This window comes from Salvelinus alpinus, chromosome 21, assembly GCF_045679555.1.
Source record: "Salvelinus alpinus chromosome 21, SLU_Salpinus.1, whole genome shotgun sequence".
Lineage (NCBI taxonomy): Eukaryota > Metazoa > Chordata > Actinopteri > Salmoniformes > Salmonidae > Salvelinus > Salvelinus alpinus.
Window position 1 is genome coordinate 41,515,195 of NC_092106.1, and position 17,633 is coordinate 41,532,827.

At 42.0% G+C, this 17,633-nt stretch overlaps 1 protein-coding gene across 2 annotated transcripts in view; it reads right to left on the reverse strand.

Moving 5' to 3' along the window:
* Positions 1–12,196, reverse strand: part of LOC139548331 (rho GTPase-activating protein 42) — a 346,340-nt gene extending 334,144 nt beyond the window's left edge. The window contains exon 1 of one of the 2 annotated variants that reach the window (XM_071357947.1): positions 11,862–12,196. In XM_071357947.1, coding sequence (XP_071214048.1) covers positions 11,862–12,015 — 154 coding nt within the window. In that variant the 5' untranslated portion in view covers positions 12,016–12,196. The remainder of the gene's footprint in view (positions 1–11,861) is intronic. The other variant, XM_071357948.1, reaches the window with a different exon arrangement.
* Positions 12,197–17,633: the final 5,437 nt, after the last annotated feature.

Genomic DNA, 17,633 nt, shown 5'->3' on the forward strand with positions numbered 1-17,633 from the left:
GATTCCCTCCTGTTAGCTAACTGAGTCAGAAGCAGGACTAGCTCAGTGTCTCTGTCCTGATTCCCTCCTGTTAGCTAACCAGGACTAGCTCAGTGTCTCTGTGCTGATTCCCTCCTGTTAGCTAACCAGGCCTAGCTCAGTGTCTCTGTGCTGATTCCCTCCTGTTAGCTAACCAGGCCTAGCTCAGTGTCTCTGTCCTGATTCCCTCCTGTTAGCTAACCAGGCCTAGCTCAGTGTCTATGTCCTGATTCCCTCCTGTTAGCTAACCAGGCCTAGCTCAGTGTCTCTGTGCTGATTCCCTCCTGTTAGCTAACCAGGCCTAGCTCAGTGTCTCTGTGCTGATTCCCTCCTGTTAGCTAACCAGGCCTAGCTCAGTGTCTCTGTGTGGAGTCCCTCCTGTTAGCTAACCAGGCCTAGCTCAGTGTCTCTGTCCTGATTCCCTCCTGTTAGCTAACCAGGCCTAGCTCAGTGTCTCTGTGCTGATTCCCTCCTGTTAGCTAACCAGGCCTAGCTCAGTGTCTCTGTGCTGATTCCCTCCTGTTAGCTAACCAGGCCTAGCTCAGTGTCTCTGTGCTGAGTCCCTCCTGTTAGCTAACCAGGCCTAGCTCAGTGTCTCTGTGCTGAGTCCCTCCTGTTAGCTAACCAGAACTAGCTCAGTGTCTCTGTGCTGAGTCCCTCCTGTTAGCTAACCAGGCCTAGCTCAGTGTCTCTGTGCTGAGTCCCTCCTGTTAGCTAACGGAGTCAGAAGCAGGTTGAGACGTGTCAGTCAGCACACTCCCTCCTCCAACACCTAGTTGTATAATGCTTCACAAATGGCAGCCTGTTACCTAAGTAGATCTGCGTGCCAGTTATGGTTTTCATATGCAAATGTTCCTGAAACAGTTTCATTACATTTATAGGAATGTCTTCATATCTCGCAATCATTGTCATGTAGTTAATCAAAATTCTGTCCAAATCTAAATGAAAATGATAAAAAAGTAACTTCTATTGCCAAATGTGTAAAAATAGCATCGATAAATCCAACAAAGAAAAACATTGCAGCCTGCAGGTAGAAAATATCCTGATTAAAATAAATATCATATAAATCACATTGGCTACACATGGCCTGTCTGCAACGAACTGGAAACGTTGTATCAACGGGGTCTGACCTGAAGCTTGCTCTAGCAAACCAGCGACATTGTATCAACGGGGTCTGACCTGAAGCTTGCTCTAGCAAACCAGCGACATTGTATCAACGGGGTCTGACCTGAAGCTTGCTCTAGCAAAACCTGCAACATTGTATCAACGGGGTCTGACCTGAAGCTTGCTCTAGCAAACCCTGCAACATTGTATCAACGGGGTCTGACCTGAAGCTTGCTCTAGCAAAACCTGCAACGTTGTATCAACGGGGTCTGACCTGAAGCTTGCTCTAGCAAACCAGCGACATTGTATCAACGGGGTCTGACCTGAAGCTTGCTCTAGCAAACCAGCGACATTGTATCAACGGGGTCTGACCTGAAGCTTGCTCTAGCAAACCTGCGACATTGTATCAACGGGGTTTGACCTGAAGCTTTGACCTGAAGCTTGCTCTAGCAAACCTGCAACATTGTATCAACGGGGTCTGACCTGAAGCTTGCTCTAGCAAACGGCTGTAGGCTCTTTGATCAAGGGATAAGAAGCGGTGGTTGACTTGGGCAGGAGCTCACCGGAGCAGAGTACCGGCACCTCAAAAAGTCCTGTTCCTCTTTATAGAATATTATCTCAACAGTATTGTGGAGCTCCTGTTCCTCTTATATAATATTATCTCAACAGTATTGTGGAGCTCCTGTTCCTCTTATATAATATTATCTCAACAGTATTGTGGAGCTCCTCTTCCTCTTATAAAATATTATCTCAACAGTATTGTGGAGCTCCTCTTCCTCATATAGAATATTATCTCAACAGTATTGTGGAGCTCCTGTTCCTCTTATATAATATTATCTCATCAGTATTGTGGAGCTCCTGTTCCTCTTTATAGAATATTATCTCTACAGTATTGTGGAGCTCCTGTTCCTCTTATAGAATATTATCTCATCAGTATTGTGGAGCTCCTGTTCCTCTTTATAGAATATTATCTCTACAGTATTGTGGAGCTCCTGTTCCTCTTATAGAATATTATCTCAACAGTATTGTGGAGCTCCTGTTCCTCTTATAGAATATTATCTCAACAGTATTGTGGAGCTCCTGTTCCTCTTATAGAATATTATCTCAACAGTATTGTGGAGCTCCTCTTCCTCTTATAGAATATTATCTCAACAGTATTGTGGAGCTCCTGTTCCTCTTTATAGAATATTATCTGTACAGTATTGTGGAGCTCCTGTTCCTCTTTATAGAATATTATCTCAACAGTATTGTGGAGCTCCTCTTCCTCTTATAGAATATTATCTCAACAGTATTGTGGAGCTCCTGCACCTAAATATAAACAGTACCAGCAACCAAAATGAGTACCGGAACCTATTTCAGTCCATTTCAGTCCAAGTCATAAGAAGTAATCAGGTAGGCCTATTTTATGATGTTTCCACTGGATCAGAGCATGACATTGTTCCATTTCACACTGAGTGGTCATCGAAAGGGAGAGAGCTGGAAAGATTTTTCAAATACATTGAGGAATTACTGTCATTCTCAATGGATGTAAAAACTAACTTGTCTTGCTCGCTGTTTGAGGTGAAGAAAACATGACTTTGAGAAGCTCCTCGGGTCGCGTGTTAATCCAATCAGAAATACTATCAGATCCCCAAATGTACATTACCGTTCAAAAGTTTGGGGTCACTTAGATATTTCCTTGTTTTTGAAAGAAAACCACAATTGTTGTCCAATAAAATAACATCAAATTGATCAGAAATACAGTGTAGACATTGTTAATGTTGTAAATTACTATTGTCGCTGGAAAAGGCTGATTTGTTATGGCATATCTACATAGGCGTACAGAAGTCCATTATCAGCAACCATCACTCCTGTGTTCCAATGGCACGTTGTGTTAGCTAATCCAAGTTTATCATTTTTAAAAGGTTAATTGATCATTAGAAAACCATTTTGCAATTATGTAAACCCAGCTGAAAACTGTTGTTCTGATTAAAGAAGCAATAAAACTGTCTTTCTTTAGACTAGTTGAGTATCTGGAGCATCAGCATTTGTGGGTTCAATTACAGGCTCAAAATGGCCAGAAACAAATAACTTTCTTCTGAAACTCGTCAGTCTATTCTTGTTCTGAAAAATGAGAAATTGCAAAGAAGATCTCGTACAATGCTGAGTACTACTCTCTTCACAGAGCAGCGCAAACTGGCTCTAACCAGAATAGAAAGGGGAGTGGGAGGCCCCGGGGCACAACTGAGCAAGAGGACAAGTACATTACAGTGTCTAGTCCTCAACTGGCAGCTTCATTAAATAGTACCAGCAAAACACCAGTCATCAACGTCAACAGTGAAGAGGCGACTCCGGGATGCTGGTCTTCTAGGCAGAGTTGTAAAGGAACAGCCATATCTCAGACTGGCCAATATAAATTAAATATTAAAATGGGCAAAAGAACATAGACACTGGACAGAAGAACTCTGCCTAGAAGGCCCTCACCCCGGAGCACCTCTTCACTGTTGACATTGACACATAGTTTAACAAGACTCATGACATCTTTTAGGTAGGCTATTTAATGATAATAATAATCATCATCATCATCATCATAGTAATCGTAATCATCAATCATAATAGATAAGGAAAATAAAGTCTAGGCCCAAATTACCAAATGTTATTCCGCTACCAAATATGTTTGATTATGATAATGTATATGGCCCCTAAATGTAATTATGCATATCCTTTTTTTTACAGAAAGTGAATAGATCAATTAATAGCGACAGTCACACATTGTGTAAGATTACTTCCCAAGCATAGTCCAATTTCTTTGACTCCTCTAATTTAGAAGGTCAGAGCTCAGCTGCTGAATGTCAAAGAGACAAACCAAAGAGACTTCCAAGTGCATCAGAGATGCGTCGTCGTCCTGTATTTTACCGCTTGTTCCTAGCCTAAAGCATCGCAGATTTATGTGTCGTTTTAGATCGGTATAAACAATTACAAAGAGGTTGGGAACCCCTGATCTAGAGGACTGGGAGTGACTAGAATACGTTGATAGTAATCTAGAAGATGTGGAGTGACTCTAGAACACGTTGTCAGTAATCTAGAAGACTGTGAGTGACTAGAATACGTTGTTAGTAATCCAAAAGACTGTGAGTGACTAGAATACGTTGTTAGTACCACTGGGTTGTTGGCAGAATAATACCACTGGGTTGTTGGCAGAATAATACCACTGGGTTGTTGGCAGAATAATACCACTGGGTTATTAGCAGAATAATACCACTGGGTTATTAGCAGAATAATACCACTGGGTTATTAGTAGAATAATACCACTGGGTTATTGGCAGAATAATACCACTGGGTTATTAGCAGAATAATACCACTGGGTTATTAGCAGAATAATACCACTGGGTTATTAGCAGAATAATACCACTGGGTTATTAGCAGAATAATACCACTGGGTTATTAGCAGAATAATACCACTGGGTTATTGGCAGAATAATACCACTGGGTTATTGGCAGAATAATACCACTGGGTTATTAGCAGAATAATACCATTGGGTTATTAGCAGAATAATACCACTGGGTTATTAGCAGAATAATACCACTGGGTTATTGGCAGAATAATACCACTGGGTTATTAGCAGAATAATACCAATGAGTTATTAGCAGAATAATACCAATGGGTTATTGGCAGAATAATACCACTGGGTTATTGGCAGAATAATACCACTGGGTTATTAGCAGAATAATACCACTGGGTTATTGGCAGAATAATACCACTGGGTTATTAGCAGAATAATACCACTGGGTTATTAGCAGAATAATACCACTGGGTTATTGGCAGAATAATACCACTGGGTATTGGCAGAATAATACCACTGGGTTATTAGCAGAATAATACCACTGGGTTATTAGCAGAATAATACCACTGGGTTATTAGCAGAATAATACCACTGGGTTATTGGCAGAATAATACCACTGGGTTATTAGCAGAATAATACCACTGGGTTATTGGCAGAATAATACCACTGGGTTATTAGCAGAATAATACCACTGGGTTATTAGTAGAATAATACCACTGGGTTATTGGCAGAATAATACCACTGGGTTATTGGCAGAATAATACCACTGGGTTATTAGCATAATAATACCACTGGGTTAGTAGTAGAATAATACCACTGGGTTATTAGCAGAATAATACCACTGGGTTATTAGTAGAATAATACCACTGGGTTATTAGCAGAATAATACCACTGGGTTATTAGCAGAATAATACCACTGGGTTATTAGCAGAATAATACCACTGGGTTATTAGCAGAATAATACCACTTGGTTATTAGCAGAATAATACCACTGGGTTATTAGCAGAATAATACCACTGGGTTATTGGCAGAATAATACCACTGGGTTATTAGCAGAATAATACCACTGGGTATTGGCAGAATAATACCACTGGGTTATTGGTAGAATAATACCACTGGGTTATTAGCAGAATAATACCACTGGGTTATTAGCAGAATAATACCACTGGGTTATTAGCAGAATAATACCACTGGGTTATTAGCAGAATAATACCACTGGGTTATTGGCAGAATAATACCACTGGGTTATTAGCAGAATAATACCACTGGGTTATTAGCAGAATAATACCACTGGGTTATTGGTAGAATAATACCACTGGGTTATTAGCAGAATAATACCACTGGGTTATTAGCAGAATAATACCACTGGGTTATTAGCAGTGAAATGTGATGGACCACACACAGCAGTGCCATAGTTCTTAGTGTGTTAAGAGGGAGTGCTGTGGTCAAATGGCTCTACCATTAGTCTGGTAAAGTATGGTGATACATCTGGAATAACAGAAACAATGTGTCTCTATCTTCCTTAACAAGAGAGACTGTTGATGACAACAACGATGGTAGATGGAGTAAGAGGAGGTTCACTGCTATTGGTTCAGTACTATGTCAGCAAGTGTCTCTCTACCTTAACAAGAGAGACTGTTGATGACAACAACGATGGTAGATGGAGTAAGAGGAGGTTCACTGCTATTGGCAGTGAACACAGTGTACATCGTAGTTCCACTGTGTAAGGCTGGATGGTGTTGGTGAGCAGGAAGAGGCAGGAAGAGGCAGGAAGAGGCAGGAAGAAGCAGGAAGAGGCAAGAAGAGGCAGGAAGAGGCAGGAAGAGGCAAGAAGAGGCAGGAAGAGGCAAGAAGAGGCAGGAAGAGGCAGGAAGCAAGAAGAGGCAGGAAGAAGCAGGAAGAGGCAGGAAGAAGCAGGAAGAGGCAGGAAGAAGCAGGAAGAGGCAGGAAGCAGAAGATCCACTGCATGTTTTTTATATTAAGGCTCTAAAAATATATAAAATATATACAAATCATCCAATGTGATTCTGGAGCACCATGCTTCACCGCTCATATGAATATAAAGACTGAATATCAGTCTGACTAACTCCTAGGGCTCAAAGTAACCCTAACTAACCCCTGCAGAGACAGGCAGCCATCTTCAACTCCCATAAAGCCCTACACCTGAGCATATACAGTGCCTTCGGAAAGTATTCAGACCCCTTGACTTTTTTCCACATTTAGGTTTTACGTTACAGCCTTATTCTAAAACGTATTAAATCATTTCCCCCCCCCTCATTAATCTACACACAATAACCCATAATGACAAAGCAAAAACAAGATTTTAGAAATTTTTGCAAATGTATTAAAAACAAAAAACATATTCGATTTACATAAGTATTCAGACCCTTTACTCAGTACTTTCTTGAAGCATCTTTGGCGGCAATTACAGCCTCGTTGTGTATGACGCTACAAGTTTTGCACACCTGTATTTGGGAAGTTTCTCCCATTCTTCTCTGCAGACTCTCTCAAGCTCTGTCAGGTTGGATTGGGAGCATCTCTGCACAGCTATTTTCAGGGCTCTCCAGAGATGTTCGATCGGGTTCAAGTCCAGGCCACTCAAGGACATTCAGAGACTTGTCCCGAAGCCACTAATGCTTTGTCTTGGCTGTATGCTTAGGCTCATTGTCCTGTTGGAAGGTGCACCTTCGCCCCAGTCTGAGTTCCAGTGCACCCTGGAGCAGGTTTTCATCAAGGATCACTCTGTACTTTGCTCCGTTCATCTTTCCCTCGATCCTGACTAGTCTCCCAGTCCCTCCCGCTGAAAAAGGGATGGTGCCAGGTTTCCTCCAGATGTGACGCTTGGCATTCGGGACAAAGAGTTTAATCTTGGTTTCATCAGACCAGAGAATCTTGATTAGTTCATTTTAGTATACTGTAAACGAAAGGTATCCTTTCAGTTGAGCGTTCTAGCGCTAAGCCTGTCTACCAGAAGTAGATGCGGTTGCTATGTAACCTCTTGCTAGACTTCATGTTCGTAAATTCAAACTGGAGTGCCAGAGTGCGTTCTGAGTGCGCTCTGGGCATTTGTAAATTCAGAGGTTGTCAGATTGTCCGTTGGTAAATTCAGAGGGTTTCGCTCTCGGAGCGTTCAGAGCGCACAATGGACCTTCTGGCCAATGAGTAGGGTTGATCCAAGCGTTCTGACCTCAAAACGGCAGTAGAGAACCCAAGCTATCTGGCTAAGGTTGGCAGCTTGCTAGCTACTTCAGGACACAAATGAGAGAACACCTCACTCTGCCTAGCAGAGCTGGTTGGGCTGTTTTCATGTTATCCAGAGTGTTGGCGACTGTAACTGTGCTGCTGGCAACAATTTAATTACGCTTTTTTTGTCGACGTTTACTGACACCGGCCATATTCAACGGGTGTTGAGCGTTCGTAAATTCATCAGTTATTCTGAGCTTTGGCACACTCTGAAGAAGGTGCTCTGAAATCGGGGTACATAGCCAGAGCAAACTTACGAACGCATCGAATTAACAATGTCCATTGAGAACGCACAATGACTATACCACTTAGCTAAGCTAAGAATGACGTGAATAATTAAGTCAATAAACGTTGGGTAGTTAGTTAGATTACATATAGTTAATATACTGGCAAATTCGACGTATTAGTAGCCAACTAACATTAGGTAACTAGCTAACATACCGGTACATACTGCTGTAATGATATGCGGTTCGTAAGGACAGCGTAGCTAACAAATTGTCAGCCAACATAACATGTAACTTTGAAAAGTCATTACTTTAGACATTGCTCAACATTTTCTTAACATTTGTTATAATTAGTTAAAGCAATTAATTTGTATCCACTCTCGTCGGACTTCGGCTGCATATTTTCTGCCATTTTCTTCAAATCTGAAAATGTTGTGAAGATACGCCCATTTTCGGAAGAATTGCATTATGGGCCCTAAAAACGCGTAAATAGTGTCCGCTGCTTGTATACTATATGGTCTACTACACAGCCTTCAAGCACTCTGTCAACCCTGTCAAAACATGCCAATATAATATGTTACTAGCTACGCTACAACTGAACAATTGATCTAGTAATAATATAGCTAGTTTAACAGGCAAACACGACCTAAAACTAATGTTATGAAAGATGGATGACTAGCTGTCAATTATTCAATTATTCGTAGTTAGCTAGATACCGATTATTCCTGGCTAGCTAGTTATCCAGTTAGCCCTATTGACTTACTATGGAGTTAGGATCTATACACACTTCAGTGGGTATTGTAGGCAGATAAACCAAAATAACACAGTATATATTTTTTAACATATCAAGATAAAAGGCAACATATGAGCTGTGCAATGGCAACATTTTCATTCCTGAAGTTGTGAGTTCATTTTCTCTCGCTTCAGCCCAAATAATCTATATCATTGATTTCAAAAATGTTCTTTGTTTTTTTGCGTGGTTGGTCATATTTCCCTACATTCTTTCCATCGAAGCTTCCATTGATGAATGCTTCGGAATGTGTACAAGCGGAATACGCATCTGAGAAGGGCCGCTCCGTTTCGTAAACTTTGATTTGGACCCATGCTCCAACTGATCCGTGTTCCAACTGATCCGTGCTCCAACTGATCCGTGCTCCAACTGATCCGTGTTCCAACTGATCCGTGCTCCAACTGATGCATGCTCCAACTGATCCGTGCTCCAACTTGCGTGCTTGGAGCACTGTAGTACGCATATTGAGATACACTCAATATGATGAAGTGTGTAGTTTCACATAGCGTTTAGGTATAGTTTCACATAGTGTTTAGGTATAGTTTCACATAGCGTTTAGGTATAGTTTCACATAGTGTTTAGGTATAGTTTCACATAGCGTTTAGGTATAGTTTCACATAGCGTTAGGTATAGTTTCACATCGTGTTTAGGTATAGTTTCACATAGCGTTTAGGTATAGTTTCACATAGCGTTTAGGTATAGTTTCACATAGCGTTTAGGTATAGTTTCACATAGTGTTTAGGTATAGTTTCACACAGCGGTTAGGTATAGTTTCACATAGCGTTTAGGTATAGTTTCACATAGTGTTTAGGTATAGTTTCACACAGCGGTTAGGTATAGTTTCACATAGCGTTTAGGTATAGTTTCACATAGTGTTTAGGTATAGTTTCACATAGCGTTTAGGTATAGTTTCACAGTGTTTTATTTTATTTTATATATATATATATTTTTTAAATTTTTCTCCCCAATTTTCGTGGTATCCAATTGCTAGTAATTACTATCTTGTCTCATCGCTACAACTCCCGTACGGGCTCGGGAGAGACGAAGGTCGAAAGCCATGCGTCCCCCGAAGCACAACCCAACCAAGCCGCACTGCTTCTTAACACAGCGCGCCTCCAACCCGGAAGCCAGCCGCACCAATGTGTCGGAGGAAACACCGTGCACCCGCCCCCCTCGGTTAGCGCGCACTGCACCCGGCCCGCCACAGGAGTCGCTGGAGCGCGATGAGACAAGGATATCCCTACCGGCCAAACCCTCCCTAACCCGGACGACGCTATGCCAATTGTGCCTCGCCCCACGGACCTCCCGGTCGCAGCCGGCTGCGACAGAGCCTGGGCGCGAACCCAGAGACTCTGGTGGCACAGCTAGCGCTGCGATGCAGTGCCCTAGACCACTGCGCCACCCGGGAGTAGTTTCACAACAAACAAAATACAATTATAACATAACTCAAACGGAAGGAATTTGCATTTTGGCGCAAAAAAGTTAAGTATTTGGTCCAATATTCATAGCATGCAATGACTACATGAAGCTTGTGACTCTGCACATTTCTTGGATGCATTTGCTGTTTGTTTTGGTTGTTTCAGATTATTTTGTGCCTAATAGTAATGAATGGTAAACAATGTTTACCAGCAAGAGTTCTCCATTAGGGGCTAGATATGAATAGAGATACGAGTCAAAGCGATAAGAGATATCCAGATATAAGATATTCTTACTGCACCAACACATTGAAACCACTGAGAGACGGTAAAATAAGGACCGCAGTAGGCTACTTAAACAGCAATGTTGTGTGACTGCTTAAAAAACACCATTGGGGCATTAGGTCTCCTTATGGTGGGTAGTCACGTCACCATCTAAACAAGGACTATAGTTCTGGTTACTGCTAAAACAAGAGGGCCAAACAACTAGCGGTTAGATTCCTTTGTCTTCACTGGGAAGACTTCAGTATGTGCTGAGAGGGGGGAAAAGGATAGTGTTGATCGTGTTGCTGTTCCAAACGACCCTGGAGTCATACAACTCTGATAAAACAAGAGACTGAATAGAAACAATCACCTTCCACTGTAGTCTGTCTGTATGTCTGTCTCTTTTCCACTGTGGTATTGAATATAAGGTTACTACGGTGTTGAATTACTGTCGAACAGACTCAACTGAGTCACCAGTGAGTATTGGTTATCGGCTTGGTTTGCAGAATAAGGGTAAGAAACTACTATCCCGTTTGGAAACTATCCCAATGTATCTGAACTCTTTTAAAAGGCCACTTAACAGAGATATATTCCCACACTCTGCTAACTCATAGTAGCTGTGAGGACGTGTTAGTACCTAACGCATGGCGAACATGGTTCCATACTGTAACCATTCTTATTTCTTTCTTCTGTAGAGTGATTGAAGAGGGGCAGCGGTCTAAGGGCACTGCATCTCAGTGCTTGAGGCGTCACTACAGACACACTGGTTCGATTCCAGGCTGTATCACAACCGGCCGTGATTGGGAGTCCCATAGGGACAATTGGCCCAGCGTCGCCCGGGTTTGGCCGGCATAGGCCGTCTTTGTAAATAAGAATTTGTGCTTAACTGACTTGCCTAGTTAAATAAAGGTAAAACATCTAATAAAATCAAAAAAAGAGGCCTGCCCCCCCCCCCCCCCCCCCCCCCCAAGCATCATCTCCTGAAATGGGTCTAATTGCTCTCTCTCTTTCTCTCGGGAAATCAATCTTTTTCAGTCTTTACTTTTTTTTTTATCAAACTTGAAATGGTAAAATCCGATGTAATTGTATTCATGGGTTTAAAAAGATGATTATAGAAAGGAAAAGGAGATAGTGGAAAATAACATGAACACTTATTATCGGTGCTTGACAGGGGCGCGTAGTAAAAGTGAAAATTTTCCACTTCAGCGGCGTAAAGATTCTCGTGCCATAAACGTCGACGCGACGGGTTCAAAGAGGATACTCGACGCCGATTGGATGGTGAGAGGATATGTGACAAACCATTAGGCTACACTTTAATAATAGTATATTGGGTTATCTTTAACACAAAAACGCTTTGTTCCAAAATGTGATAACACACAATCTAGACATTCAAGTAACTTTTTATCTGATACAATGCAACACAGTTTGAAGTTAGACATTTGAAGATGATCACAATGAAGAGGATGAGAACGCTACTTACTCTTTAGCGCCGTTATCAACATATTCCCGTCTTTGATCAGTTCTTTGATGAATTTGTTTGTCCGGTCCAACTCTATTTCGTGATATTTTAGCCGTTCTCTGAAATCAGGGCTATCCAGAAAAGAATCGCTAAACTCCAGAGTTGGGAGTCCCATTGTGAACTCGAAAGTAAGACTATGTGTCCCGCACAATAAACTACGTTTAAGTTATTTTCCGATCATAAAAGTATTTACCTAACAGAAGTGTGTTTTCATCATGCTATACCGGTGTTATTCGCAATCTAGAGTTGTCGAAACTTTTTTTCCTCCCACTTTCCCTCTACTTCCGCCGTAGATAAGTTATTTTCTCATCAACATTTTCTCCAGAGCCCCTCACCAAAATAACCCGTGATTGAGAGACTCCTGCTGGTAAGGTTTGGGACGCGTTTTGTTTGACTTGTCAAATATTAGAAAATACTGTATGTGTCTTGGTTGTTAATGAGTTAAAACTAAAATCAACGTAAACTAAACAAAAATGGTATTTAAACTTAACTAGTAAATGAATAAAGTTAGATGATAATGCCTTCTGTGTGTTCTCAACCATCATTTTATAAAGTATATATTAGCCTACACATCTCAGTTGGTTTATTACATGGGCGAGTTATAACTATCAGATTGTAGCCTCGCCGAGAGCCAGGCCTAGCCTACAGGCATAAAACTACCGATGTAGCCTAGATCACGTTTCTCTTGGGAAATACTGCATTATATGGTTGACTGTACACAATTGAAAAGTGTAACCGAATGCTGCTTATACAGGCCAGCCTGTCAAGCACGAAAAGAAAAGAAATATAAACTTTAAGTGAACACAGCTAGAGGGTTTTACACAACAGTCAAGTTTTATTCCCATAGAAACACAGCAATGTTTGTGACCTAAAGCAGTACAGAGAGTTTGATAAAGGAACTGAGACACATTTGTGCTCACAATGAATACAAGGGAGAATACAGCCAAACAGAAGTGTTATTCAGCAACATACCCCATACATGTTATTACCCTTATGCAAAAAAAACAACACAATGAAGCTGTACAAACACTCCAGCAGGTATACCAGCTCACATGAAATAAAGATATTGTTCAGAAACAGATGGGAGGGGTGATGTGTGTCAGTATGGTTGTGTAACACTGAAACAGATGAGAGGGGTGATGTGTGTCAGTATGGTTGTGTAACACTGAAACAGATGGGAGGGGTGATGTGTGTCAATATGGTTGTGTAACACTGAAACAGATGGGAGGGGTGATGTGTGTCAGTATGGTTGTGTAACACTGAAACAGATGAGAGCGGTGATGTGTGTCAGTATGGTTGTGTAACACTGAAACAGGACGGCTATGAGCTGGTGTCTGTGTCTCTGTGTGTGTGTGTGTGTGTGTGTGTGTGTGTGTGTGTGTGTGTGTGTGTGTGTGTGTGTGTGAGAGAGAGAAAGAGAGAGAGAGAATACGTGTGTGTGGTGTGTGCGTGTGCGTGTCTGTGTGTGAGAGAGAGAGATGGTGTGTGTGTGTGTCTGTGTGTGTATGTGTGTGTGTGTGAGAGAGAGAGAAAGAGAGAGAGAGAATACGTGTTTGTGTGTGTGTGTGTGTGTGTGTGTGTGTGTGTGTGTGTGTGTGTGTGTGTGTGTGTGAGAGAGAGAGAGAGATGGTGTGTGCGTGTGTGTGTGTGAATGAATAACTTGGTAAAGGAGGGCCATTATACTACCGTATAACACCGTAGATCCTAATTGGAGCCAGAGGAATCACTCACCTATGGAACACAGAGAGATAATGATGATGGTGTCAAAACTCCAAATTAGCATTCGCTAGGTTGGCACAGAGGAGTTGATTGATAGTCCTTAACATATCAATATTGCTTAAGCACTGTGTGGCTAACTAGTTCTGCTGTTGGTACTACATGATGAATTACAAGTATGATGCTTTGACAATGATAAGAATACCATGTAGAAAAAGAGAAAAGTGAAAGGCTGACTGGCTGGCTGGCTGGCTGACTGGCTGACTGACTGGCTGACTGACTGACTGGCTGGCTGGTGGTTGGCTGGCTGGCTGGCTGACTGGTTGAATGACTGACTCTGGCTGGCTGAATGACTGACTGGCTGGCTGGCTGGCTGACTGACTCTGGCTGGCTGGCTGGCTGGCTGGCTGGCTAACTGGCTAACTGGCTGGCTGGCTGACTGGCTGTTCTGGCTGGCTGACTGACTCTGGCTGGCTGACTGGCTGGCTGACTGACTCTGGCTGGCTGGCTGGCTGGCTGGCTGGCTGGCTGGCTGGCTGACTGGCTGACTGGCTGACTGGCTAACTGGCTGACTGGCTGTTCTGGCTGAATGACTGACTCTGGCTGGCTGAATGACTGACTGGCTGGCTGTCTGCTAAATGACTACAATGTATATTTAAACAGTAGAGTGTCTGCTAAATGACTACAATGTATATTTAAACAGTAGAGTGTCTGCTAAATGACTACAATGTATATTTAAACAGTAGAGTGTCTGCTAAATGACTAAAATGTAAATCTAAGTACAAAGGTAAACATGTTGTTGGTTATGTAAACACGTCATAGTTTTACATAATTGTTATGAAAAGCATTACATGCATAAGCAGCACTGCAGACAGTCTGGTACAGTAGTATTCTGCATCATCAGTTTGGTACAGTAGTATTCTGCATCAGTCTGGTACAGTAGTATTCTGCATCATCAGTGTGGTACAGTAGTATTCTGCATCATCAGTCTGGTACAGTAGTATTCTGCATCAGTGTGATACAGTAGTATTCTGCATCAGTGTGGTACAGTAGTATTCTGCATCATCAGTCTGGTACAGTAGTATTCTGCATCATCAGTGTGGTACAGTAGTATTCTGCATCAGTCTGGTACAGTAGTATTCTGCATCAGTGTGATACAGTAGTATTCTGCATCAGTGTGGTACAGTAGTATTCTGCATCAGTCTGGTACAGTAGTATTCTGCATCAGGCTGGTACAGTAGTATTCTGCATCATCAGTCTGGTACAGTAGTATTCTGCATCAGTCTGGTACAGTAGTATTCTGCATCATCAGTGTGGTACAGTAGTATTCTGCATCATCAGTCTGGTACAGTAGTATTCTGCATCAGTGTGATACAGTAGTATTCTGCATCAGTGTGGTACAGTAGTATTCTGCATCATCAGTCTGGTACAGTAGTATTCTGCATCATCAGTGTGGTACAGTAGTATTCTGCATCAGTCTGGTACAGTAGTATTCTGCATCAGTGTGATACAGTAGTATTCTGCATCAGTGTGGTACAGTAGTATTCTGCATCAGTCTGGTACAGTAGTATTCTGCATCAGGCTGGTACAGTAGTATTCTGCATCATCAGTCTGGTACAGTAGTATTCTGCATCAGTGTGATACAGTAGTATTCTGCATCAGTCTGGTACAGTAGTATTCTGCATCAGTCTGGTACAGTAGTATTCTGCATCAGTCTGGTACAGTAGTATTCTGCATCAGTCTGGTACAGTAGTATTCTGCATCAGTCTGGTACAGTAGTATTCTGCATCATCAGTGTGGTACAGTAGTATTCTGCATCAGTCTGGTACAGTAGTATTCTGCATCAGTGTGATACAGTAGTATTCTGCATCAGTCTGGTACAGTAGTATTCTGCATCAGTCTGGTACAGTAGTATTCTGCATCAGTCTGGTACAGTAGTATTCTGCATCAGTCTGGTACAGTAGTATTCTGCATCAGTCTGGTACAGTAGTATTCTGCATCAGTCTGGTACAGTAGTATTCTGCATCAGTATGGTACAGTAGTATTCTGCATCAGTCTGGTACAGTAGTATTCTGCATCAGTGTGATACAGTAGTATTCTGCATCAGTCTGGTACAGTAGTATTCTGCATCAGTCTGGTACAGTAGTATTCTGCATCAGTCTGGTACAGTAGTATTCTGCATCAGTCTGGTACAGTAGTATTCTGCATCAGTCTGGTATAGTAGTATTCTGCATCAGTCTGGTACAGTAGTATTCTGCATCAGTCTGGTACAGTAGTATTCTGCATCATCAGTCTGGTACAGTAGTATTCTGCATCAGTCTGGTACAGTAGTATTCTGCATCAGGCTGGTACAGTAGTATTCTGCATCAGTATGGGACAGTAGTATTCTGCATCAGTCTGGTACAGTAGTATTCTGCATCAGTCTGGTACAGTAGTATTCGCATCAGTCTGGTACAGTAGTATTCTGCATCAGTCTGGGACAGTAGTATTCTGCATCAGTCTGGTACAGTAGTATTCTGCATCAGTCTGGTACAGTAGTATTCTGCATCATCAGTTTGATACAGTAGTATTCTGCATCAGTCTGGTACAGTAGTATTCTGCATCAGTCTGGTATAGTAGTATTCTGCATCAGTCTGGGACAGTAGTATTCTGCATCAGTCTGGTACAGTAGTATTCTGCATCATCAGTGTGGTACAGTAGTATTCTGCATCATCAGTCTGGTACAGTAGTATTCTGCATCAGTGTGATACAGTAGTATTCTGCATCAGTGTGGTACAGTAGTATTCTGCATCATCAGTCTGGTACAGTAGTATTCTGCATCATCAGTGTGGTACAGTAGTATTCTGCATCAGTCTGGTACAGTAGTATTCTGCATCAGTGTGATACAGTAGTATTCTGCATCAGTGTGGTACAGTAGTATTCTGCATCAGTCTGGTACAGTAGTATTCTGCATCAGGCCGGTACAGTAGTATTCTGCATCATCAGTCTGGTACAGTAGTATTCTGCATCAGTGTGATACAGTAGTATTCTGCATCAGTCTGGTACAGTAGTATTCTGCATCAGTCTGGTAGAGTAGTATTCTGCATCAGTCTGGTACAGTAGTATTCTGCATCAGTCTGGTACAGTAGTATTCTGCATCAGTCTGGTACAGTAGTATTCTGCATCATCAGTGTGGTACAGTAGTATTCTGCATCAGTCTGGTACAGTAGTATTCTGCATCAGTGTGATACAGTAGTATTCTGCATCAGTCTGGTACAGTAGTATTCTGCATCAGTCTGGTACAGTAGTATTCTGCATCAGTCTGGTACAGTAGTATTCTGCATCAGTCTGGTACAGTAGTATTCTGCATCAGTCTGGTACAGTAGTATTCTGCATCAGTCTGGTACAGTAGTATTCTGCATCAGTATGGTACAGTAGTATTCTGCATCAGTCTGGTACAGTAGTATTCTGCATCAGTGTGATACAGTAGTATTCTGCATCAGTCTGGTACAGTAGTATTCTGCATCAGTCTGGTACAGTAGTATTCTGCATCAGTCTGGTACAGTAGTATTCTGCATCAGTCTGGTACAGTAGTATTCTGCATCAGTCTGGTATAGTAGTATTCTGCATCAGTCTGGTACAGTAGTATTCTGCATCAGTCTGGTACAGTAGTATTCTGCATCATCAGTCTGGTACAGTAGTATTCTGCATCAGTCTGGTACAGTAGTATTCTGCATCAGGCTGGTACAGTAGTATTCTGCATCAGTATGGGACAGTAGTATTCTGCATCAGTCTGGTACAGTAGTATTCTGCATCAGTCTGGTACAGTAGTATTCGCATCAGTCTGGTACAGTAGTATTCTGCATCAGTCTGGGACAGTAGTATTCTGCATCAGTCTGGTACAGTAGTATTCTGCATCAGTCTGGTACAGTAGTATTCTGCATCATCAGTTTGATACAGTAGTATTCTGCATCAGTCTGGTACAGTAGTATTCTGCATCAGTCTGGTATAGTAGTATTCTGCATCAGTCTGGGACAG